The sequence below is a fragment of the Arachis hypogaea genome, chromosome 4 (genome assembly GCF_003086295.3).
Source record: "Arachis hypogaea cultivar Tifrunner chromosome 4, arahy.Tifrunner.gnm2.J5K5, whole genome shotgun sequence".
In the NCBI taxonomy this organism is placed as follows: domain Eukaryota; kingdom Viridiplantae; phylum Streptophyta; class Magnoliopsida; order Fabales; family Fabaceae; genus Arachis; species Arachis hypogaea.
This window is the reverse complement of record NC_092039.1, coordinates 127391709-127417588: the sequence shown is the minus strand read 5'-3', so window position 1 is coordinate 127417588 and position 25880 is coordinate 127391709. Positions and strand designations below refer to the sequence as shown.

Sequence of the window (25880 nt, the reverse complement as noted above, 5' to 3'; positions counted from 1 at the left end):
TCAATTGACATGCAAATGCCAATTTTGATCATAGATCTTTTCCGTCGTAAAATGCCAATGGGTAGCATTTCTCCTTTCTCTCTGTCCACTGAACTCAAAAATAATACTTAGTCGTATTATATCTGCTATGGACGTATGTACCCTTTTATAGGGGTATTGAACCAGTGAGGTACTAATCTGTTAAATGTTTTGAAACGAAGTGCAGAAACAGCAGTCTAATATATTTATTTACACTAGCAGAAGTAAGATTGCATAACCAGAGCTGTTTAGTCATTCTAGCTATTAAACACAGACATCAGTTTGGATTTTTCTTTTTTAGTTGCATAGCCTCCATGCGATACCGCTCCAAGTCGTCATCAAGATCTTTACGAGATAGCTTTCCATTATTTTGGTCCCTTGTTTCTCTGCGGCCTCTGCTTCTTGGACCACCTCTTGGACGTTGGTTATACCTCTCCAAATCATCATCAAGATCTCTAGAAGACACCCTCCTTCCAATAGGGATCTTCCCTCCAATCCTGTCACTAAGGCCCCTTCGATGGTAGTCGCCTAAAATGCCATTCTGGATTGTTCGATGGTAGTCCCCTAAAATGCCATTCTGGAAACTTCTATCGTCGACCGTTCCTTGTCCACTGAAAAGGAATAACACCAAACTTGTAATGGATAATAAAGAGACCATGGTTTCATATCAGAGCAAGGGATTCTATCCAAGCCACCAAACAATCAGATATTGATAAATCTCAACCAAAACCCATTTAAATTCTAGAATTCTACGGAGAAGCATACCTTGCTATCTCATATGAGAAGTATAAGTCAAGATTATTTATTTCAAAGCCATACCTTAGCTTTACAGCTCAAGCTAGATGGTGATGAAATTATACTTGGGAAGGAGAAAAAGATAACAATACCAGGAATCGGATTTTCATACCATACAAAGAAGTTACTTGGTTTTCCCAATATGCTATTTTGAACAACAGGTCTAACATCAGGAGCTGGTACGACGGTAGTTCCAACAAGCTCAATTTGCAATGGTTTCCCATCAAGCTTCATGTTGTTGTATTTCTTCATGGCTGCTAGAGCATCAGACTTCCTCACAAAGACAACTTCTGCTGTCCCCTTTGATCTTCCACTCTTGTCATAATGTATGGAGTATCTCTTTAACTCGCCCTCTTCTGCAAACAGCAGCTGCAAAAGGCACACAACAGCTCTCATTTCTTGACATCATTTGACTGATAAAAACTGATGGCCATAGAATCTTAAAAATCCTACAGAGTTGTCAAAACCAAATGCCAATCCCTAAAGGTATCATTGTCTAGTTTCTTTTAAAGGTGAATTTGTCCTTGTCATCATGGTACATTAGCACAGATCATTTTGCTTGCATAGTTCATCAATAAGTCATAGCACTGTCATAAGTCCAACACTCCAAGGTCATCATAATTTCAGAAGTGTGTCACCATGTCAACGTTTTATAGTTCATTGTATAGTCCTGAAAAACGTATGCAAAATCAATATGATACAACCGTATCATCATCATTCATTCATTCCCTCATGCATTATCAAAACTAAACATTCCTCACTTAACACTGATTATTTTGATAGTATATACCCACAGCACTAAACAAAACAAATCAGGAAGGAAAGCAAGAATAAAAATCATAAACCATCCGAAGTGAACAAAAATAGAAGGGGGAAAAAAATAAGAGATAAATTTCAAGAGAGAATAACAATAAGACATTAAGACCTTAATATCTTCGTTGGAAACACCATAATCCAAGTTAGAAATATAGAGTTTGGTTTCAGTGTCAGGTTCAGCTCCAACTCCAGCTCCGTGACCCATAACCAGTCCAACACCAGGAACAACACTCCCTTGCAACATTTGCCTTCCAACCTGCAAATCATTCTTCACATTCTCACAATCAAAATCAAAACAACAGAACCCTAAACCCTAAAATATTATAACATGTTTAGTACAGAACTCACATTTTTCTATTTCTAATAAAAAAAAATACCCTGACAGCAACTTTTTTTTTTTTCTTTATAATTTTTTTTTCTGCGAAATCGCGATAATGGAAGGAAAAAAATGAAAACAAGGTCGAAACTTCTGGGGTTAAGTATCGTTTTTATTTACCCTTCTCCAACCAACCAAAACCCTGAATGTTGAAAAACGTGAAAAATGGAAACGGAACAGATTTTTTTTTCTTTAAAACTCAAAAAAAAAAAAAAGTAAAGCTGCGAATGAATCACCTGCGGGACGGGGTAGGGCGTCATTGTGGCGGAGACACGATTAGGGATGCGGCGGTCGGGACCAAGGCCTGAGAGAGGATACCTTGGGCGGCGGCGAGCGGCGGACTCAGCCGCGGACTTCTTGATGACTTCGTCAAGGGACATATCCATACCAGCGGCCATTGCGAGAGAGAGAGAGAGAGAGAGAGAGAGAGAGAACTGCGTGGGGGTTAAGTTTCTGAGGAAATGAGTGAAGCAGAGTGTAGTGAACTAGTGATTAGTGTACTGAATAGTGAATACTGAGTAGTATACAGTGACGGAGGCAGGGTATAAATGTTGAGGTGATACTCGATCTAGCCCCAAAATTTACAATTAACTTCATTCAATTCTAAAATTTATAATAGTAATTTTTTTTTTTGAAAAGTATAGGGTAGTAAGGGTACTAATAGATTATTTGTCAACTTATTACTAACAATAATTAATTATTATATTTTAAACACATGTATAAATAGACACATCTAAAAAATACATCTATAAAGACACTTCTATTAGACTCAGTTATAAAAAAATATTTTTATTAGACACGTCTACAAAAACACTTCCATTAAACACAGTTATAAATAAGAGTTGGCAGACGTTGACAGAAATGTTGTTGGTAACGTAGCGAGATTGTTTTTAATAGTGTGAGATGATATCTAATGGTGTAGGATTAATCATTTTTCTTTTGATGGTTAAGTACTAGCCAGATTTCAACAAAAGTGCTGGTCTCCTATACTTTTTTTTCTTTTTCTTATCGTACATATCCAAATTTTTGTTGACAATTAAGTTTAATTAAATTAGTTTAAATTTAATAAAAATCACTTTCATTACAAGTAGTGTATACACATATGTATTTCACTAATGCAAATGACGCTCGAGTCAATAATATTTTGTGCATCTCTTTCTTTTTTTTCTATTGATACTACTATTACGTTGTTGCGTTTTATTTTTATTTTTTTTTCTCTTTTTCTTTTTCTTTTTTAAGTTATTGTAGTTATTTTTTTATTTCTCTCAATATAATAAAATAAAAAATAATTATGAGAAAATAAAATAAAAAATGAGAAGATGAAGAAAAAAAGATTAAAAATAAGAAGAAAACAAAGCAGAAGATAAAAAGGAGGAAGAAGAAGAGTTTTAGAATGGTGCAGAATTTATCAAAAAGATAACAATAAAATTTTTTAACAATACTACATAAATGTCTTAATTTTTACGTCGAAAGTTTGATATAAAAGCACAAAAATATCTTTTTTAATGTTGTTTTTTTTTCTTCTTTTTATTTCCATTTTTTTTTGCTGTTGCTCTTGTTTTTTCTTTTAGTAGCATTACTTCTCATATTAGATTTGAATGAACATATTTGTACTGTATTGTAATCTTGTTTAGTTGAATAAATATAAGTTTACACTTATTAGATTGAATTCTTAGATAAAATTGACCGAAATTTATTCTTCTTCTGTTTCTCCTTCTCTTTTTGTTGATTTTATTCCTCTAAAAAAAGTAAACAAAAATAATTATGAACAAATGAAATAAGAAGAATATGAAGAAAAAAAATATGAAAAAAGAAGAAAAAGACGAAGTAGAAGATAAAAAGCATGAAGAAGAAGAGTTTTGAATTGTGTGCACTTTATTTAAATCAAGAACGCACCGAAATTCCTTAATAATGACGATACACAATAGACTCAGTTTAAAACAAGCTCAGACCATAATGCATAAAAATTAAACTCAGAATGCACCGAAATTAATTCCAGAATGTACCAAAATTACGAGTTAAAACTCAAATGGCATAGTCTCTCCATACTCACTTAGAGGTTGTGGGTTTGAGTTTCCCTATCTTTGATAAAAAATAACACACACATACAAGCAAACTCTTCCTCCTCTTCTTCTTTCTCCTCCATCATTATTATCTTCTTTTACTTTCTCATGATTCTTATTGTTTTATTCTCTTAATAAGAACAAAAAAATCAAATAAAGAAGAATTAAAAACGCATAATGTTGCAAAATCACTATAAAGAGGAAGAGAAAAAGAAAAAACATCAACAATAACAACAATAAAAGAACGACGATACAGGCGATAATGATATCGATAATAACGATGACGACGACAATGGAGGAGGAGGAGAATAAAAAAGGAGGAGAAGAATGAATTCAAATGAGAAACGAAGAAGGAAGAGAATGAGAAGGAAAAATGGGTGGTGGTAGTAACAACGACTAAAGATGACGTAGAAGGAGGAGGAGAATGTGCGCGACAGGGATAAAGAAGAAGAATAAGAAGCAACAACAACAAGGACAGGAGTATAGAACGTGCGCTCAAAGAAAAGACAGGTATAGTGGCACGTGAACGTAAATTAAAGGAGTGGATCCTCTCGAGTGAAAAAAAAATTGGATAATGTCCAGTGTTTAATCTAACCATTCATTACTCTCTCTCTTATTTATTTTTGGTTCCACTTATAGAATCAAAAATAAGAAATGACATTTTATTTTATCAAGTGTTAAAAAAAATTGAAGAGGATCCATTTTCTGTAAATTAAGTTATACCAATTTAGTTAAACTCTGTTGATTAAATGACTTGAATGTATAATTTTATTATTAAAGAATAAAAATTGTTAGTCGTATTTATTTATCGATAAAATAGTGTTGTTATCGTTAAGAAAGAGGTATATATTATATATATATTATATTAAATATAAGAAAATAAATATTGTCATTTTTTTTATTCTTTTATAACTCATATAATATGCAATGTAAAAAAAATGTATAAAGTGGTATTATAAAAATAGAGTAAAATTATAATTTTGTCAGATGACATTATACAAATGTCTTTATTGATAATTTTATTTATATAAAATAAAATTTTTAAAATTAATTAATTAAGAAATACATAAAAATTAAACGTACAATACCAGAGGTACTTTTTAAGTTTTTTACTTTAATGTATATCATTGTCTATTTTTTTTTTCTAAAGTTAAAAATGAAGAAGTAAATAAAAGAGACGAGCCTTTATATTTATTTACAAAAAATGAAAATACTGATAAAATTATTCATACAAAATTAAACTAAATTTTTATTCGTAAAATATAAGTTTTAATTTATAAATTTGCTTTAATTCCATAAGTACAAGTTGAGTTTACATTGTTGCCAATGAGTAATAGCTTAAATAACATAGTCTTTCTATACTCAATTAAGAGATTGCGGTTCAGGGTCCAAGTCTTCTTTGGTAAAAAAAAAAAGGTTGAGTTTACTTTATTATTTTTTTAAGAAAAACAATGTGATTATTTATATAAGGGAAAATTGTTAAAAAGGTAAAAATAATTAGCTGGCGATTGAAAAGAGTGGAGTGGCGCCCGCGACTCGGTTCATTTTTAATTCTTAGCGTGTCCCCTCGCTTTCTTTCCATTTCGTCCACGTTTTTGCTTCTCTCCCATGGTAACCGCTTTCAGACTGTTAGAGAGAGAAAACACCTTTCTAGAGAGAGAGAAACCAATTCACCATGGAACACACCACTCTTCAGCTCGCAGCCACCACCACCACCACCACCACCACCACAACCTCCGCGCCCTCCCAGCCTCCTCCCGAACCCCCTCCCAACGCCACCGTTTCTTCTCACAGAGTCAGAGAAGAAGGCGAGCTATTTTCTTCCGACGACGATGACGTAATTCTTTGCCAAAAACCCTAGCTATTGGTTTGTTTATTTATTTCCGGTTTCGTTCTTATCGTTACGCGATTTTTTGTTTGTTTTTGTCGTTTTCCTGTTCTGACTTGCATTCGTTGACTCGCGTTTTTCTCTTTCGATCTTCTGCTGCTGCATCGTTCTTTTGTTCAGTGTGGTTAGTTTAGGAGAATTTGTATAGTTATTCGGTTTTGGATGTGTTTTCTAGTTCTATTCCGGTAGTAGAATTCAACCGTTAATGCTAGCTAGCTTTGTTAGTTTAGCTTCGTGAGTTTATGTGGTTGCACTAGATCTGAGAGATTGAGGAGAGAAACTATCGGTTTTGAATAGCTTCTCTATGTGAGTACTGCTGAATTATTTTGTAATTTTTGTTTTTGTCTTCTTTTGCTGCCAAAATAGCAGAAATTGGTCATGGAAGAGCGTATTAAATGTGTTGTTCATTTTTCCTTTTTCGGTTTGTTGATTTTGTTGTTGGTTATGTATTTTTTTAATGGGAAATTTTTGTCTACCAGGAAAACCGTGATACTGCTGCTGTTCTACCCATCCCCGATAGCTCTGTTGTTCAGTCCATTCATGAGAGCTCTGTTGTTCAGTCAACTTATGAGAGCTCTGTTGTTCAGTCCATTCATGAAAGCTCTGTTGTTCAGTCCATCCCTGATGTTCAAACTATCCGTACTGCTCAAACTACCAGTACTGTTCAGTCCACCATTGTTGCACAAACCATCCCTGCCATTAAAACTGCCTCTGCCAGAGAGTCTGGCGCAGCTCCATTGGTGCAAAAGAGTATCCAGGGCGTTCAGGGTGGTAAGTTATATTACTCTTTGCAAACTGCTAGTTTAAGGAGTACTGAAGTGATTACCTTTTGTTTCCTTTGGGTGGCAATATCTCCTATTGAGCATCCCTCTTCCAGCACCATCTTTGAACTTTGCATTGCTATGTGATTTATCCACAGATTATTTATAGTAAAAGTACTGACTTGATTATCTCTTTAATAATTTAGTCGGTACTAACTTCACCTTGGGCATAATATTTCTTGAATATGAGACTTCTTTTTTATGTCTTGGTGCTTTAATACGAAGGATATTTGATTTTCATTTTGTCTGAACTTGATTATGTATCTATTAATAGGCATTTTATACTGGTATGTTTAATCTGACTGGTAAGCTTTTTGTGGCAATACTGTTACAGGCTCCAACAATCTACTATTACAGACAAACAAACAATCAACTTCACAGAAGAGCTTGGTAAAGAATCAATTACCCCCCAAATCTCCTCCATGGACCGGTCCTGTAGGCAATGATAAAAATCTCGTGATAAGCTTTTCTGATGATGACAGTGGTAGTGACCTTGACACTAAAGGTAATGCTACCAAGTTGGATAGCCATGTAAAGCGTCCAAGCTCATCCTTGGTGAAATCAAACAAATTACAGTTACAGCAAAATGGTAGAGGTGTGCAGAAGGCAATGCCCAAGAGATTCTCTTCTAATCACACATTTATATTACCAATGACCAAAAACCGCGGTTCCATTTCTAAAGGTGTTGGATCCATGCCACTGGGACAGGGATCACGGACTAAATACTTCAAGCCTGTGAATAAAAATGTAATGATTCGAGAGCATGTACGTGATCAAGGAGTGGTATCAAATGACAGTAAACTCCAGGATTTGCGGCATCAAATTGCACTCCGTGAAAGTGAACTTAGGTTGAAGGCAGCCCTACAAACTAAGGAAGCTGCTTCAATTGTAGGTAGGGATCATAATGTATCAAATCTGAAGAATGACATAGCTAGAAAATATACTCCACCTTCCTCAGAGGCTTTGGAGCCAAGGGAACCGGATAGGAAACGCTTGAAACTTGGCACATCGGCTGTTGGTAGTCAGCAAGAAGTTCCTGTTTCAAAATCCATATTACCATCCAAAGATTCTGCACGGCAAAATTGTTATCATCAGGAGAGACACCATGTTGGTCATAGTCAAAATGAAATTCCATTATGTAGAGGAAAGCCAACAATAGTGACATCAGAGAAGCAACCTGACAAACATACTGATAATTCCTTACATAATATGCCTTTTAGACCAAGAGAAGGTAAAATATTATGCTTTTATGTTAAGTGCAACTCATACATTTTTTTGTCTACAAGTTAGCTTAGAAACTTTCTGTATTATTTTGGAAAATAAAGTTTATACCTGTTATTTTCACCCAAACCAATTTGTAAAGCTCTTACATTGGAAAGTTCTTCCCAATTTTTCTTTATTTATTTATGGACTAAACAAATCATTGCCTTCTTTCATAGGCTGTTTTCTTTTCCCATTTTTCCCCCTGATAATAAGTTCATGCAAGTCTGCTTGAAGGTGCAGCTGCATATGTATATTTAAATATCATAAGAATGTGGAACGTGTAAAACAATTGTCTAATTTTACAGGACTTCAAGTTAATGAATGTCTAAGCATGATGAAGCTGGTGACTTGATAGTGACCAAGTCGAAGCATGAATCAGTAAAATGTCTAATCTCTCATGGTCTGGTTATATCTTGTAGGTGATGTTAGTTATGGTGTCAATCAGATTGAAAAGAGTATTAGGCCTATTGACCCTTGTATTGCTCCCAACCAGAGTGCAGTGCCAGAAAATATGAACTCCAATAGCATGCCAAAGAATTTAGTAAGTTAATTCCCCATGCAAAACATTTGCTTTTTACTTGCTGAACGGTGACTTAATTGGAAATCATTCCTGTGTTTTTCTGTGTTTATTTACTAGCCATGAGTTATAATTTGTTATACATGGTATTAATCTCATTACTCCCTCCACATCCCTTATTTAGGTAGCCCCAAGCGGTGCATCTCTTTTGAGCCACAAGGATAATGCACATGTCTCTGAGCATAACAACATGGATTTAGATTCAATTTTTGGAATGGAAGAATTGATAGATAAAGAATTGGAGGAAGCACAGGAACATCGGCACAAATGTGAAATTGAAGAAAGAAATGCACTTAAAATTTATCTTAAAGCTCAAAGAGCTTTGCTTGAGGCTAATGCTCGATGCACCAATCTTTACCGTAAAAGGGAATTGTGTTCAGCTAATCTACGATCTTTAATTTTAAATAATCCCAGCTTCTCTTGGTCTTCAGGGCAACACCAGGATCTGGATTCAGGGCCAGATTACTTAACCAGGCATGGATATGAAATACCCACATCAAGCTGTCAGAGGCCTGCTGAATATAATGATAATAATAATCCAAGTTTTGACTCTAATATTCAAGGTATGAACCTTGTGGCAGGAGCAAATTTAGGACCTGAACCTTGTGGTGAACCAGATGCTAGTACGTCAGAGCCTTTACCTCAAATGGGTAATAATGCCGAAAATGGAATTTATTCTCCTTCTGATGAATTGGACACATCTGGTAATGAAAATGGAGAGATTTCACCAGCTGGAAATGTGTCAAGTAATCTTGATGCTGAATATAATAAAGAACAGGACTCTAATGGCAAATTGATGGACATAGATACTACATCAAATGCAAACTTTTCTACTGATTGTCCTCAGGATTCTTTGCTTCTCGAAGCAACATTGAGGTCTCAATTATTTGCACGTTTAGGGACTAAAGGTATGAAGACTAGCATTCCATCTAACAACACAGTGGCAGCTGCTGAACATGGGCCTGAAAATGAGGTTGGAAGCCAGAGAAATCAAGAACATCATGGTGTTGTAGTACAATCTGGGGTGGATGATAATGATCTCCAAGGTACTTTTTTTGTTTTGGATTCTGTATGCTACTGTGTTTGCTTTTCATTTTGATTATTAGTTTGATAATGCTGATGTTGAATCTGGATAAAAAATAATGTAGTTTAGGTGACTGTATAGTCCATGTACTCAAACTTTTGCCTATGCCTTTCCCCTCTGCTTCTTGTGTTTCAATAGTGTAACTTAGGCAGACATCATTTGCAGTGTAGCGAGCTCTTGGCATGCATACATATTGACTAATTATTTTGAATTCAGTTTACTGCAACCATGAGAAATTGTGGCTTAATATTGATTCCGTTTTATCATGTATTGATGAAATCGTGGAAGTTTATCACTTCCATTCCTCATTATTTTGTTCAACATCATTAGGCATTGAGAGGCAAGAAAGGAGTATCCATCTGGATTCCACTGAGATTCAAAGTGAGCAAAACAGCGGTGGAAATTCTTTGGAGTCAAATGGTAGTGGTGGTTCAGGAGGTCAAGGACATATGCCTTGTCAAGGCCACCATTCAACAAATGATATGACCTTCCCACCTTTGATTTTTAGGAGTGCATTTCGTGAGCTGAGAGAAATATCTCCATTCTATCCTAATCAATTCCAGAACAAAAATGATTTTATTCACACTAATGATAGTGAAAATAGGCGTATTACATGCCTCGGTTATGATGAAATGAAGTGGAGCAATTTGTTAGAAGTCTCAGTGCCTGTCACTGTTGGGAATTTACTCTCAGAAGAAAGCTCTTATAGCTGCAGTTCTGCAGTTGATCCATTTTGGCCACTTTGCATGTATGAACTTCGTGGAAAATGCAACAATGACGAGTGTCCTTGGCAGCATGTTAAGGACTATGATGATGGAAACCTTCATCAGGAGCAACACATTAATTCCAATAATCCAGGTATGAAAATTGTTGACAATATAAGATGTAGTTTACTATGTAAGGGAGTTTTCTGGAAATATCAGTGGGAAGATTGATGTGTGTTATATACCCCTGCTGAAATTGATTTTGTAAAAATTGGTACTTATTAGTAAAATTGTAGTTTTACCTTTAATATAAGTACATCAAAACTTTGATTGGGGTTAGTCTGGTTTGAGGATTCAATAAATCATTTTCAAAAAGTGGACGGGGTGTTGGGGACTTGGGGTAGACTATGTATATTTTTCTAGACGTATTCCCAGGATTAAGCATTGAAACCTAGAGCTGTTTTTCAAAAAAAATAAATAAATTAAATAAAAATTCCATGGGAAATTAGGTTTTTTCAGTATATAATTAGATGTGTGCTAATATAGATACTTCATGAGACTAATATTTTGAAGTTGTACTGACCTGAAGGTAGATTACCATTGCATCAACAAAACTGTAATGGTGTGACAAAAGTTCCAAATGGTCACAAAGCTACAGTCCTGCCAACTTATCTTGTTGGCTTAGATGTTCTGAAAGCAGATCAATTTGCCTATAAAGCTGTTATGGCGCATAGAAGTTCCCAATACTGGCAGAAGCATTTCAGTTTTACTTTGGCTACTTCGAATATGCTACGGAATGGTATACCTGCTGATGCTCCATTATTGCATGGTGGTGATGAACGAATAGAGGTCCATGACCCTTGGAACAACTATTTATCATCTTTTCAGTGGAGAACTGGAGCCCGGGTTTGTTACCTTTTTGTCCCTTTCTTTTTAAAGAAAATAAATTTCTTGTCTTCGTAGAGACATAAATGTACATTTATTCCCAAATTTATTTGCATTCTCCAATAGTATATCTCTTTTACTAGTTTCCAAATCTGATGTCTTCATGTTTTCAGTCTAACCTCATCACTTCCATTCTGATATGAACAACGGATCAATTTTATAGTTACTATTCTTTTTTTTCTTCTAGAAACTACTTTAAAGAATCCATAACTCTAATTTTATAGTTGATTTCCTATTTTTATTTTATTTCTCAGAAATCTATAATCTACAATATTTAAAGAACTTATGTTAGTGTTGGGAAATTTCAATGGCTATTAGCCTGCAATGTGCATGCCAGAACAATTTCTTATCATCTTATTTCTCGAATTCTTTGTCTCACATGTGTTACATGGAAATTCTTTTATGTGATCATAATTTTGATTCTTCTAATGGTATCCACTGTTTTTATGTATAAATAACTGTTTTCTTATATCATGTACTTGTTCATAGTTATATCACTACATACACATATATTATGATGCACGTGCTTGTTTTTGTAACTGAATGAACTTGTTGAAGAGTTTCAAGTTGCATTACTCAACTTTAAACCGCTAGTTCAATTGGTGAATACATTAAAATTGGTAGTGTGCCAGCCAGTGAATTAAACTTGCTTTTGATTCTCCATTTAACCTATATAATATGGTGCAATGTTTGAATTCCTTTATTCATGCTAACTTCTTCCATTTGTTATAAAATTAGAATCAAATTAAGCAGGCCATGGCTGATAGTGAACAAGCTGTTGAGATGGCTGCTCTTATTCTAAACCAGGAAACTAATAAATTGCATGGTGTAAGAAAGGTATATATTAGATGTCATTCCTTGTCAACAATTGAAATACACTCATTATTTTCCTTTCTATTTATCTCAAATTTTGGTCTTTTTAGGCTCTGTCTATACTATCAAAAGCGCTGGAAACTGATCCAAAATCTTTGGTTCTGTGGATTGTTTATCTGCTCATTTACTATGGAAATTTCAACCCAGATGAAAAGAATGACATGTTCTTCTATGCGGTATGTTTTCCTTTTCTCCTACTTCAATGTGGAGTATTTTCTGGGAATGATTCCTTCTCTGATATGCTGAATGGGGTGTATGTATATTACAGGATGTAGAGAGACCCTAGAAGTTACCATCAGTGGTCAACTAAAAAAATGTAGTGATAACCTTGTTTATTTATCGATCTGAGTCTTGGCTACTGAATCCTGATACCAGAAGCTGAAGCAATAGCATTGTTGTAACTTAAATTTACTTTGTGTTTGTAGGTTACTAATCTTCCCAACTTATTATTATTCGGAACAAGTTTCACTCAATACTAACCCTAGAATACTTATAACTATCACAGAGACAGCTTGCTAATCTCTTAACTTGTTAAATGTTTGAGAGGGAATATAGATTAAGTGAAATGCTATCCAGTTAGTTCGGATGCTATTTGTTCTAGTCTTGGTCAAATAAATCACCATTCTTAAGACAAACATACTCGTCGGAAATTGGTCCTTGTGTTTTTCTTTGTGCCCTTGTCCATGCAGATAAGATAGAATTCAAAGCACTGCTTGTTCCTTTATTTTATATGTAAAGATGAAGCCTTTTTTGTTCTTTGTTAATCATTCTCTGAATTCTTTTTTTAAGTTTTAGACTTTTAGTTAGTGTGTTATTATAAACGTTCCTTTTGAGAACTGATATGTGCTTTCCGGGGAAACACTCCAAATGATTTTTTCAGGTCAAACACTGTGAAGGATGTTATGTACTATGGCTCATGTACATTAACAGTCAGAGGAAGCTTGATGATCGGCTTGCTGCCTATGATGCTGCTCTGTCAGAGCTCTGTCAGCATGCTTCTGCTGCTGTGGAGGATAGAGCACATGAAAGTGCATGCATCTTAGACCTGTTTTTGCAAATGTTGGATTGCTTATGCATGTCAGGAAATATTGAGAAAGCCATTCACAGAAGTTATGGAATAATCCCTACTACAACTAAATCTGATGAGCCTAATCATCTGTCACTCTCAGATATACTCAATTGTTTAACAATTTCTGACAAATGTGTATTCTGGGTTTGTTGTGTTTACTTAGTTATTTACAGGAAACTGCCTGATGCTGTAGTACTGAAGTTCGAATGTGAGAAGGATCTCCTTGATATTGAATGGCCCTTTATCCGTTTATCTGAAGATGATAAGGAGATGGCTATTAAACTTGTGGAAACTGCTGTTGAGTCCGTTGATTCCCATCTCTGTAGTGAATCAGTCAAAAGTGATGCTAATCTCAGGGCTGCTCAACTTTTTGCTCTTAATCATATTAGATGTATGGTTGCACTTGATAACCTTGAATCCTCAAGAGATTTGTTTGATAAATACATGAAGTTGTACCCTTCCTGCATAGAACTGGTTCTGCTATTGGCTCGTATACAGAAACAGGAGAGCAATGTTGCCAATTTCACAGGTTTTGAGGAAGCCATTAGCATATGGCCAAATGAAGTTCCTGGAATCAGTTGCATCTGGAATCAGTATGTTGAAAATGCTCTCCAAAATCAAAGAATTGATTTTGCAAAAGAAATTATATCCCGTTGGTTCCACTCTGTCTGGAAAGTTCAGGAACTCTCAAATGGAGAAACGGATGCCAGCAGTCATGGCAATTCTTGTGGCTCTTTGGGATTGAATTCAAAACCTGCTTCAGATACATTGATTTCTGATCACAAAAGTATGGATATGATGTTTGGATTTCTTAATCTGTCACTCTATTATTTTTTTCAGAATGATGCGACAGAAGCATGCCTAGCAGTTGATAAAGCTAAGAATATTGCGGCTTTTGGAGGCCTAGAACACAGCATGAGAAAACATGTGATGTTTCTGCTTTGTGATGCATTGAGCTTAAAGGAGGATGGTCCTAATGATGCTATAAAGAAGATTTTAGAGGTTTATATGGATCCTTCGACTCAGGCACTTCTAGTCCCTAAAGTGTTAACAAGGAAATTTTTTGACAGCATCAAGAAGCCAAGAGTGCAGCATCTAATAAACAATATACTAACTCCAGTTTCATTTGATTGCGCTCTGCTAAATTTTATTGCTCAATCGTGGTTTGGTTCATCTCATTTACCCCGAATGGTCAGTGACCCAAAATACCTGGTTGATTTTGTTGAAGCCATTATGGAGGTAGTTCCATCCAACTTTCAATTAGCAATTATTGTCTGCAAGCTATTAAGCAACAGTCACAATAATTCTGATGTAAGTTCAGCCAGTCTGTGGTTTTGGGCTTGTTCGAACCTTGTAAATGCAATTTTGAGTTCCGTCCCAATACCACCAGAATATGTTTGGGTCAAAGCTGGGGGTTTCTTACAGAATCCCGTGGGCATTGAGGCAGTCTCTCAAAGATTTTTTGGAAGGGCGCTCTCAGTCTATCCATATTCTATTGAGTTGTGGAAATGTTTCTATAAGCTAAACAAGACCATTGGAGTAGCAAATGATGTTGTGGAAGCAGCAAAAGAAAGGGGTATTAGTATTGAACTTGATTGACTTCTGGTTTAGTAACCGAATAACTGGATGTGGTTGATATGATCAAACATATTTGCTTGTGGAAACTTCAAGGGAGCAGTTTTGCATTTCTAAGAGGAAGACCTCAAAATGTAGATGATTTTTGGTTCATACGTTGAATTTTTCAGAGTTTTAAGCAGTTCTGGATTCTGACAACACAATGCACTAGGTTGAATATTGAGCGTGTGTTGATATTGTACAGAGAAGTGAATTGGAGTGGCGAGTTGGCAATATCCAGTGACTTGTTAGGATTTGGTGAGTAGATTATACGGATAGTCATGGTAAGGATTTAGGATTAGTTGAAAGTTGGCAATATCCAGTGACTTGTTAGGATTTTTACCATTTTACTTTATTTGCCCTGTGTGCTTGAACTGATTTCAGAGTTCCATCCCCATCATGGTTCCTTTCCTTCCTTCATTGTCCCCTTCCCCCCTCACACAAACACATACACACACACACACATACACACACGACACAAATGAAAAAGGAAAAAGCTGTAACACTTAATAGCCTTTACACCAAATTATTATTGTGATGTCATGTCTTTGACATTGTAACTTCGTAGATTGTTATATTGATTGAATGAAAGATAATATTTTTCCTAGATGCTTCAAATTCATATGTTACATTTGGCAGATGTTTCAAAATAAACTATCTTTTAGGCATCTATGTTTATATTGGTAAATAATTAATTGTGCGGAGTTACCACTGACCTATGTTTTATGGACCACAATAATAATTCCAATACATAAGGCTACCATAATGTTCAAAACCGAAGTCTCCTGGGTCATGTAACTGGTTTCATCGTTATTTTGGTTTTGAAACAACTATGGAAGGTCATAAACAGGACGTGTCTATATCAAAGACAAGGAATCGATGCAGTCTAACCTAAACTTCAGCCCCCGAGTGAACTTGATTGGCTTCTTTTGTCCAATTTATTAATTAGAAAGAAAGATGGCATAAGAGGAAATATAGAATATGGTAGCTGCTAGAAGTCTAAATGAATGTGTAAAAAGTAAAAACAAGAAATGTAGATGGAAGTCTCCAAAAATAAAAAGGGCCCAACCAGGTTCGAACCGGTGACCTCTTGATCTGCAGTCAAATGCTCTACCACTGAGCTATGGACCCGAATTGTTAGAAGGAAATCACTTTTTTAAATTTATATGATGCATTATTCTCAGATTGTTGCCAGCTTCTTAAATACATCTTGTTCCTTATCCCAATCGTTTGTTTCAGCCTTAGAGTAATAAATCTTCGCTTTTCTTTTTCATTTACTTAACTCGAGGGGAAAAAAAAAAAGACTTTAGGTTGAACCATAATGATGATACACATCATGGTAATATTAAATTCACATCTAACTTCCCGTTCTTCCTCTTTCCATTTATTTTGGAGTATATTTTATAAACTAGGATTTCAGGTTGGTAATCATTAAGTGCAACTCAATTACTTTCCACAATGTAAAATTAACCTTTCAGCTCTATAATACACTTTTAACCTTATTCCAACATGACAAATGCCATCTGGGAACTCACAATTTGACTTCTTTCTATGAACATTTCCTCTTTGATTAAAAAAAAAAAAAAAGAAGTTCCTTTTTCTGTAATCACTTTAGAGAAATGCATGAACCTTGACTATGAACTCCAACCCAACTGTACCCTGGACTTTTCTTCAAGCCATGTTCAATCATATTTGACCTTGTTCTTCCAGCATCAATCCATCTATCATATTGAGCATATATATCAGACAATACCACATAATGAACGGCATTTCTCGGTTCAAGTTTAAGGAGGTGATGGAGGGCAACCTCTCCTAACTTCATATTGGAATGAATTTTGCATGCTCCCAAGAGCGCACCCCATACTTGAGCATCAGGTTCTTCCGGAATCTTATTGATTAAACTCAAAACTTCATCAAATAATCCAGCTCGGCCAAGAAGATCAACCATGCAGGCATAGTGTTCCATATTTGGTTCAAGATGGTGATTTTTACTCATAGACTTGAAAATGTTCCTTCCTTCTTCAATTAAACCAGCATGTCTGCAGGCAGACAATACATTGAGGTAGGAAACAGAATCAACACTGACACCAGCCTCTTGCATAAGTGAAAAAAGAGAGAGGGCACGGTCGCCTTGGCCATGCATTCCATAGCCTGAAAGCATTGCATTCCATGTGACAGTGTCTTTGTTTTCCATCTCATGAAAGAATTTCTCAGAATAACTGAGTTGTCCACATTTAGCATATACATCTATTAGGCTGTTTCCAACAGAGGAACTATGCACAAATCCCATTCGGATTATGCAGGCGTGAAAAGCCATGGCCTCTTTCAATACTGAAAAATATGATACAGATGGAAGTATGGTCACAAATGTCACTAAATTAGGCCTCACATTTTCTAGTCTCATCTGATTGAAAGCGGAAATCGCTTTGTCAGTGCATCTGTTATGCAGGTACCCTGCAATCATAACATTCCAGTATACCTCATCTCTTGCAGGCTTTGTTAAGCAAAACAATTTCTCAGCTGAGAAAAGGCTCCCACATTTGGCATACATGTCTAGTAGAGCAACCTTTACATGAGTGTCAGATCCAAACCCTCCCTTTTCAATAGTCCCATGCAAGCAGATTCCAAGATCAAGGCCATTCAGAAGGGTGCAAGCTAAAACTAAACCAACAATGGTTCCACTATCCGGTTGAGTTCCACTTAATTGTAATCTATGAAACATTTCCAATGCAATATATGGATCACCATATTTGGCAAACCCATTTATCAAGGTATTCCAAGCGACAACATCTTTATAGCGCATTCGGTTGAATAGCTTCAGAGCATATGTAAATAATTCACATCGAGTGTACATTGAGACAAGAGTTGTTATAGTTGAGATATCAGACTCCATATCTGATTTAATAGCATAGCAGTGCATACTCTTACCTAATCTGGCATGTGAGATTTCTGCACATGCCGAAACAAGACTTATCAGAGTTGCTTTATCTGGTTTCAAACCCTCTTGCTGCATCGCTTGCAATATAGACAAAGCTTCCCCAGGATACCCTGCTTGAACAAGAGCTGATATAAAAGCAGACCATGCAACTGAATCTTTTCCTTCAAGACTCAGAAACAATTCTTTAGCTTTCTTCAACTCGCCGCATTTTGTATACATGCTGATAACTGTGGTAGCAACAGCAACATCTGACATTATCCCAAGCCTTAAAGCATAATCATGAACTTCCTTCCCTTTCTCTAAGTCTCTCATCTCAGTAGCTGCCAAAAGGGTATTTAGAACTGATCCCTTATTCATCCTAATATTTTTGTGTTTCATTTGGTCAAGTAATTGAAGAGCCTCAGGGAAACTACCATGAGATACATACCCAGCAATCATTGTTGCCCATGAGACATCATCTTTAGCCTGCATCCGGTCAAATATCCGATAAGCCACATCAACTTCACTGCATTTAGAGTACATATCAATCAATGAATTTGAAACGGCACCATCAATAGATCTCCTAACTACATAACCATGAATAGACCTGCAAGAATCAATATCCTGTAATTTGGAAACAGCTGGGGCCAAGTTCAAGATGCTTACAGAGTCTGGCTCCACACTCTCCATCTGCATGGTCCGGAATATTCCCATTGCTTCAGAAGGAACTGAGCTCTGAGATAACCCTGAAATCATTGCATTCCAGGAAGCAACATCCTTCCTAGACATTCTATCAAATACCTTCCGAGCACTATCGAAGTGTCCCATTTTACAGTACATATCAACAAGACCAGTCCCAATAAATACATCACATTCTAGCTTCGTAGAAGCTATGTATTGGTGAACTGCAACACCCTGATCAAAATCCAAAGCACCAGTACAAGCCTTAAGAACAAAGGTAAATGTATATTTGTCTGGTTCAACCCCTACCCTTAACATTCTATGATACAAGCTTATTGCTTTATGGAACTGATGAATCCTAGAATATGCTCTAATAATGGAGTTCCATAGAAGCAGAGAAGGGTATGTCACAGAATTGAATGTTGATTGTAACAATGTAGATTGGTGAAGGAAAGAATAGGAATTGATGAGTTGGGCAGTTAAGGAATGATGTTTTGTGAGAAGGCCCGAGACAAGCAAATGAGCATGGATTTGGAGTAGAGGATTCAGGTATTTGCAAGAACGAATAAGGTGAAGGTAGTATTGTGGAATGTTCACTATTGGTGAATGATGAAGAACAAGGTGCTTGAGAAATTGCAATGGCAATGGCATCATTACAGTTATGCCTTTGGTTGTGAAGTGGGTAGCGAGAAATTTGGCCGGTTTCTTCAATGGTTCGCTTCTTTGCCTCACTTCTTTTCTCCTTCTCAATCTTTGTCTGTGTCAGTTCTTTATGTCCATGGTTCTGTTTAGAAACATATTTAACCAAGTCAACCTCTGTTTGCTTCATAAACTTGCCAAGAGGAAATGCTACTTTCATTGAGTTAACATACTTTGATGTCAAGATACATATACTATGCATTCATTCTGTGCTAGGGGTAAGGAGCTGGTGTTGACAATTTATTGGGAACTGACATCATGAGCTTCATTAAGTGAAAATATTACTTTGGTTATTGACAATTTATTGGCAGCTCTTGCAGACATTTTCATGTTTGAAATAAGACTGAATAGCAATTTTAGCCTTTTGATTGGTTGAGAAAATGAAAAATCTACCTCTAAGATCATACAACATTAGGTGCTGTCACATTAGACTTATTGAAACCCTCCAAAATTTTGAAATCTCAAATATAAAATCTAGTAATTGAAAATGATGATAGCATGGAATTCTTTTCTTCTTAGTCTTCTCCTTATAATAGGAGAAATCTAATAATTATGGACCATTCCATGAAACACAACTCCAGAAGGAGCAGCTTGGTTGCAATGTTTCTACAATGAAGCAGTGAAGGAATAGAACAAGCATGCCATTTTTGTTGTTGTGGTAGGTGCACAGGCTGCAGTAACCAATCATTGTAGAGGTACAATATTTGGTGGTGGACATGAGATATGTGCTGCCGCCAATATTCAACCAGTTTTTTGAGGCTACTTGGTAAGCAGTTTTTTTCTTCTTCTACTGCTTTTGCTTATAGGCTTTTGGTGGAATTTGAAAATTGACAGAGAAAAAAAAAAGGATTTTTACTTTTCAAAGCATAGTTATGCTGTCATTTGTTTTTGGAAGTTGATTTAAGCTTAGATGAATGGATTATTGGGTTTGTCATTGAAAATCAAGAACCGTAAGCTGTCAAAAAAAGGTAGAAAGAAGCCATGATACTTTCTGAAAAGCATGTAAAGAAAATTAGGAATCAGAAAAAAAAAATGTATGCTGACTGAATTCCATGCTAAAAAGAAGCTTGTGCAATAGGAAAAATATGATTTGAGGGGTAATTTTGTTCTCCATTATTTATTAAAATCTCCCTTGGTCATAGTACGTTAAAAGTATTTAGTGTTATAATTATTGGCTTTATTTTTTGAATTTTGAGGTTAATTTTTTTGGATATAGAAAAAATTTTGGTGTAAAACTCATTTATTGAAAAATATTGTATATTTTAACCCAACATTTTGAAAAACACTATAAAATCAAATATATATTTGAGTGATACACCAAAATTTTACCAATATCATTTTTTATATTATTTATAGAATGAAGTTACTATTCTTTTGGGTGAAGTCATGGGAACATGAACTAGAAATTTTTGGCTATAGACATCAAATAGAAGAGGGAGCAAAGGAAAGAGAGGAAGAACTTAGAAAATTTGAGAAATGTACAAAGAACTGGTATTCATATTATTCAATATCTGCTGATAGGTTGGAGACACATTCTTAAGCTCATGTTGATGTGCAACCATCATTTCAGATGTCATTTGTGTTTGCAACTCTCTACCTTAATCTGGATGATTATATATTTAAAGGGATTTATGTTGATTTGATTATAAGAAAATTCAATGATTATACTTTCAAACCAGCGATGTTAAGTTAAGCTCCAATGATTGTACTTTATACTAGTTCCTCGCTGGAATAAATGATGGACAAGTCCAGCATATGACAAATAGTTGTATGAAAAATAAAAGCAAAAAAAAAGTTGGATTATTACTAAGATTATCCTTGTATTACTTGGATAACAGAACACACTGCAGAAACCAACCCAGTGACAACGCTGACTACTACCTCAAAACTGTGTTTCTTCAAGCTTTTTCTTCCACTTTCACTACCACGAGCATCAAGATCTTCAATCATCTTCAAAATAATTGGACCAAACACGCTCAAAAGACCTTCCTCTTCCTTCTTAAACTCATCCACCGTTGCAAAATCACTCTCATCAATCCATTTCAATGTATAATCAATAGCTTTGTTAATCTTTTTCTTGTCTTGTGCAGATAGCTCTGAAGCAACGGGTTCATCTTCTATCAAATTCCTCATATTGTAAGCAAGATTCTCCAAAGCATTCCTTGCTTCAATCTTCTGCCTGTGCTCTTCATCTTCAGCCTTGTACTTCTCAGCATCTTTCACCATCCTCTCAACTTCTTCTCTCGATAATCTTCCTTTGTTGCTCACTACAGACACCTTCTTCATCACCCCCGTTGCTCTTTCCTCCGCCGATACATGTAAGATACTGTTAGAATCTATTTCAAAGCACACATTAATCATCGGCACGCCGCGAGGTGCCGGAGGAATTTCCAGATCGAAACTTCCGAGCAAGTTGTTGTTGCTTGCAATTTTCCTCTCGCCCTCGTAGATATGAATCTGGACTATTTCTTGGTTGTGGAATTGTGTTGTAAACAGATCTTGCTTCTTTGTAGGAATCATCGTGTTCCTTGGAATTATAACTTTCATTAAACCTCCTTGCTCTTTCAAGCCCAGGGACAGAGGAGTAACTTCCCAGAGCTTCAGATCTTGAATCTTTTCATTTTTGTCACCACTCAGTTTTGAAGCATGGATTGCAGCACCATATGCAACCGCCTCGTCCGCATTGATGCACTTCTTGCAAAGATCCTTCCCGTCGAAGAAGTCCTTCAACCGCTGCTCCAATTTCGGAATCCTAGTCGATCCACCTACCAGCACAACCTCATCAACGCTGCTTTTCGCCATGTCACTATCCTCGAAACACTTATGCACAAGCTCCATGCACCTCTCAAAGAGATTCTTGTTGATTTCCTCGAACTTAGCGCGAGTGATTGATGTGTAGAAATCGATTCCCTGATGAAGAGATTCCAGCTCAATGGAGGCTTGAGTTGTTGAAGAGAGAATCCTCTTTGCTCTCTCGCTAGCAACCTTCAACCTGCATATGGCTCTTTTGTTTCCTCTAAGGTCAATCCTGTTCTTTCTCTGAAACTCACTCGCAAAGAATTCAACCATTGCTGCATCAAAATCCTGTCCACCGAGATGCGTATCTCCGCCATGGATCTTGACGGTTATGTTTCCACTGTTGTCAATTGTGAGAAGAGTAAGATCCAAAGTACCACCGCCAAAATCAAAGACGAAGACAGTTCTGATTCCATGAAAATGATCTTTAGTGTCGAGGCCGTAAGCAATTGCTGCGGCACTTGGCTCGTTGAGTATGCTCATTACGTTCAGGCCGGCGATACGGCCGGCATCTTTGGTGGCTTGCCGCTGAGAGTCGTTGAAATAAGCAGGCACTGTAATAACTGCATTCGTTACTTGTGTTCCAAGAAATTTCTCTGCGATTTCGCGCATCTTTGCTAAGATCATTGATGAGATTTCCTCAGCAGCGAAAGACTTTATCTCACCTTTGTGCTCAACAACAATCTTTGGAACGTCATCAACATTAGTGACTTGAAATGGCCAGAGTTTCATGTCATTCTGGACATGAGGATCACTGAACTTTCTACCAATTAACCTCTTTGAGTCTGTAAGATAAAAATGAAAACAAAAATATATATAATTTATCATACTACATATATACTAAAAATCAACAACAAAAAATTAACCATTCATGTAAAATAAGATTGAAATATAAAAATATACATAAAAAATAAGTTAAACACTATATATACTTATATATAAATATATAATAATTAATTTAGTGACTGATTTTTTTTTGTGTACATAATATTTTTATATATAATATATATAAATTTATACATGTTATCTGAATATCATGTCTTCTTGCCTCCTGGAAACTTGCTATTGGTTGGATCTGCTTTGTGACTTTTTAAAACAAAAAATAAGTAGGTAGGTTGGGATAGTTACCAAAGACAGTGTTGGTAGGATTGGCAGCAACTTGATTCTTAGCAGCATCTCCAATCATTCTTTGAGTATCAGTGAATGCAACACAAGAAGGTGTTATTCTGTTCCCTTGGTCGTTGGTTATGATCTCAACTCCATCATTGCGCCACACTGCAACACACGAGTACGTTGTTCCCAGGTCTATTCCTATGGCTACTGATGATGATTTTCCTTCTCCCATTCTCTCTTCTTTCAGTGAAATATGACTTGAATCGGAATTAGCCAAGTTATAAGCTAAGATAAGATAGATGCTTATGTATGTATATATAAAAAAGACAACTACTCATGAAGATGTTAAAAACATCTTTTTATGATGATCCTTGTTTAAAAAGTGTAATTTATTTGTCTAGCAACACTTTGAATAAATGTAACACTTTTACTTCAAATAAAAATCAAGTCCTACAATCTATCATCCAATGGTCAAAATGAAATATCTTCACATGATGACAATCATAAAATTTTCATTAGAGTAGCCACCTATAAAAAATATAGAAGACTTTATAGGTTGACTTTCCAAAAAAAAAAGACTAGCCTTAAAGAAATAAATATTTAGGTGTTTGGAATGATATACTTATATGAAAAAAATATTACACTCAGACCACTTGGACTAATTGCAATAAAAAGAAATGAGATTCTCAAAAATGAAATTTAAAGCTTATTTTATTTAAGAGGAATGCTAGGGGCCAGTAATTTTGGTGTTTTGTAACCATCAATTAGTCATCAATAGTGTTTTTAATGGTGTGAGATTACATCTAATGGTGGGAGATCACTCAGTTTTGTTTTGATGGTTAAATGCTGGCCAAAAAACACAAAAATTGCTGGCCCTTAGACTTTTCCTTTATTTAATATGTAGTTTAAGAGGTTAATTTCCAATATAGTCATTTGGAGAGAAATTGTATTATTTATCATTCAGAATTAGAAAAAATTACTAATGTTTCTTACACTAATTTTTCGCACACCCAAAATAATAATAATAATAAAATGTTGACAATTCAACACAGTCAGTTGCGGCTGCAAAGGAGGAAGGACAAGGAATTTTTGGAGCGTACTGTTTTTTTTTTCCACAAAATAAGAGGTAGGTAGGGTTCATAAAGATGATGTGCATGCTTCATTGCAATTTCCATAATTGCATTCTCTCTCTTTCCCACTTGCTTCTCTTACAACGACTTATAATAAGGTTTGTTAGGATATGTAATAAATAATAATACATTTAATACTCAATTTAATCGCTGTAATAATCATACAGCTAATTTTTTTAAAAATTTAAATGAATCATTTTGATCTCAAACTCAATTATTATAAATCCAATTCACATTTTTAATATTTTCTAGTTGGTTAGTGGTCAGTTAAGAATGCTATATATATATATATATATATATATATATATATATATATATATATATAATTGTTTGTATATATTCCTTCATTTAATAAGTTTTTGAAAGAGAAGAAAAAGACTTTTAAGACACTTTCAATTTTGGCTGCTGCTGCTAGCTATAGGACGAGGATGGAAGATAGAGTATGTGTGTGGAGTTCATTATTGTTTTCTCTACTATTATTGAGTTTACCAAGATTATTGTTTGCATGTGACCTTAATAAAAGATTTGAACCCCTATATATTGGCATATTAATATTCGCCATCAAAGTTAACTATTGCCAGTGTACTATGTTCGTTGTAATTAAAATATTACTAATAATAATTAAGAACAAAATAGTGCATATATAGAAAAGTACGACTAGCTGGTTAATATATATCAATTATATTAAGTGTATATACATAATATTTTTAAATATATATGGGAGAAAATCTTTTTAAGACAGGAGGAATCTATTGGTTCATGCATGTGCATATTCATCATGTGCAACTTGACGTAGCTCTGTATGACTAAAAATAATACTATAGCTATTAGTTATTACTAGTTAGGAACTGTTACCTAGGTAACTTAAGATAGGTGAGTTGGGTTTGAAGGATTGGCCAAACGTTAAAGGAAGGTGGGCTCCGACTTATCTACGTTCGAGTTGCGTATTGTGGAGAATGGGGGATGGTACCTGCAAAAACACTTTGATGCCTAAGTTAGCAAAGGATTTAGCAGGCTTAGAGAGTATTGGAACTTGGAGATACTTGAAGGATGTTAGTGTATCTATAGTGGTGATCCAATAATTACCGTTATAGTAGTTCCACTTTTGAAGATGGATACCTGTCATTTTATCTTAGGGTTGTTGAGATATGGCTTCTGGAGAGGGGTTGAGAGATTTTAGAGGCAGTTACCTATTTGAATAGGTATTGCTAGCCAGCCTATCTTGAACCCAACTTCTTTGGAGAAAGGTTTATGTCGACCCCGACCTCTTTAGACGAGGTCGAATGGATGAAAAAAGGTCAATCTTAGATTGGACCTTTTTGGTTTATTTGGATTTTGACTATAGTATTGGTTCAGAGTATGAACAAGAACCAATTGGTATATTCAATTATTCATGTTGGTGGGGTTTGAAAATTGATAAAGAACAAAAATTATATTTTTACTTTTCAAAGTATAGTTTTGGTGTCATTCGTTTTTGGAAGTTGATTTAAGCTTAGATTAATGGATTCCTGGGTTTATCAATTGAAAATCAAGAACTTAAGCTGTCAAAAAAAGGTGGAAAGAAGTTGTGATACTTTCTGAAAAGCATGTAAAGAAAATTAGGAATCAGAAAAAAAAAAATGTATACTGACTCAATTT

General features: G+C 35.4%; 4 protein-coding genes and 1 non-coding gene across 7 annotated transcripts; 1 reads left to right on the top strand and 4 right to left on the bottom strand.

Moving 5' to 3' along the window:
- Window positions 1–200: 200 nt before the first annotated feature.
- LOC112744874 (THO complex subunit 4A-like) lies at window positions 201–2573 on the bottom strand. The gene is made up of 4 exons (XM_072234137.1): window positions 2242–2573; window positions 1739–1885; window positions 926–1182; window positions 201–629 (listed from the first exon to the last, which is right to left on the bottom strand). The coding sequence occupies exons 1-4, from the start codon at window positions 2401–2403 to the stop codon at window positions 296–298; spliced, it is 900 nt and encodes a 299-aa protein (XP_072090238.1). The 5' UTR covers window positions 2404–2573; the 3' UTR covers window positions 201–295.
- A 2987-nt stretch (window positions 2574–5560) lies between these two features.
- On the top strand, window positions 5561–15513 carry LOC112798152 (uncharacterized). 3 transcript variants are annotated; one of them, XM_025841350.3, is made up of 10 exons: window positions 5561–5905; window positions 6436–6727; window positions 7112–8008; window positions 8460–8581; window positions 8742–9663; window positions 10032–10559; window positions 10995–11311; window positions 12089–12187; window positions 12274–12399; window positions 13104–15513. In XM_025841350.3, exons 1-10 carry the CDS (start codon window positions 5744–5746, stop codon window positions 14889–14891), a joined length of 5253 nt encoding a protein of 1750 aa, XP_025697135.1. In that variant the 5' UTR covers window positions 5561–5743; the 3' UTR covers window positions 14892–15513. The 3 variants fall into 3 exon arrangements, with proteins under 3 accessions (XP_025697135.1, XP_025697136.1, XP_072090233.1); XM_025841351.3 differs by having other exon boundaries at window positions 12492–15513; XM_072234132.1 differs by having other exon boundaries at window positions 5588–5935.
- A 452-nt stretch (window positions 15514–15965) lies between these two features.
- Window positions 15966–16037, bottom strand: TRNAC-GCA (transfer RNA cysteine (anticodon GCA)). Its single transcript has one exon. It is a non-coding gene; the product is annotated as a tRNA-Cys (tRNA).
- A 475-nt stretch (window positions 16038–16512) lies between these two features.
- LOC112798154 (pentatricopeptide repeat-containing protein At2g39620-like) lies at window positions 16513–18822 on the bottom strand. The gene has a single exon (XM_025841357.2). It carries the CDS (start codon window positions 18820–18822, stop codon window positions 16513–16515), a length of 2310 nt encoding a protein of 769 aa, XP_025697142.2.
- Window positions 18823–20887: 2065 nt separating this feature from the next.
- Window positions 20888–23800, bottom strand: LOC112744870 (heat shock 70 kDa protein 18-like). Its single transcript, XM_072234131.1, has 2 exons — window positions 23128–23800; window positions 20888–22784 (listed from the first exon to the last, which is right to left on the bottom strand). Exons 1-2 carry the CDS (start codon window positions 23342–23344, stop codon window positions 21016–21018), a joined length of 1986 nt encoding a protein of 661 aa, XP_072090232.1. The 5' UTR covers window positions 23345–23800; the 3' UTR covers window positions 20888–21015.
- Window positions 23801–25880: the final 2080 nt, after the last annotated feature.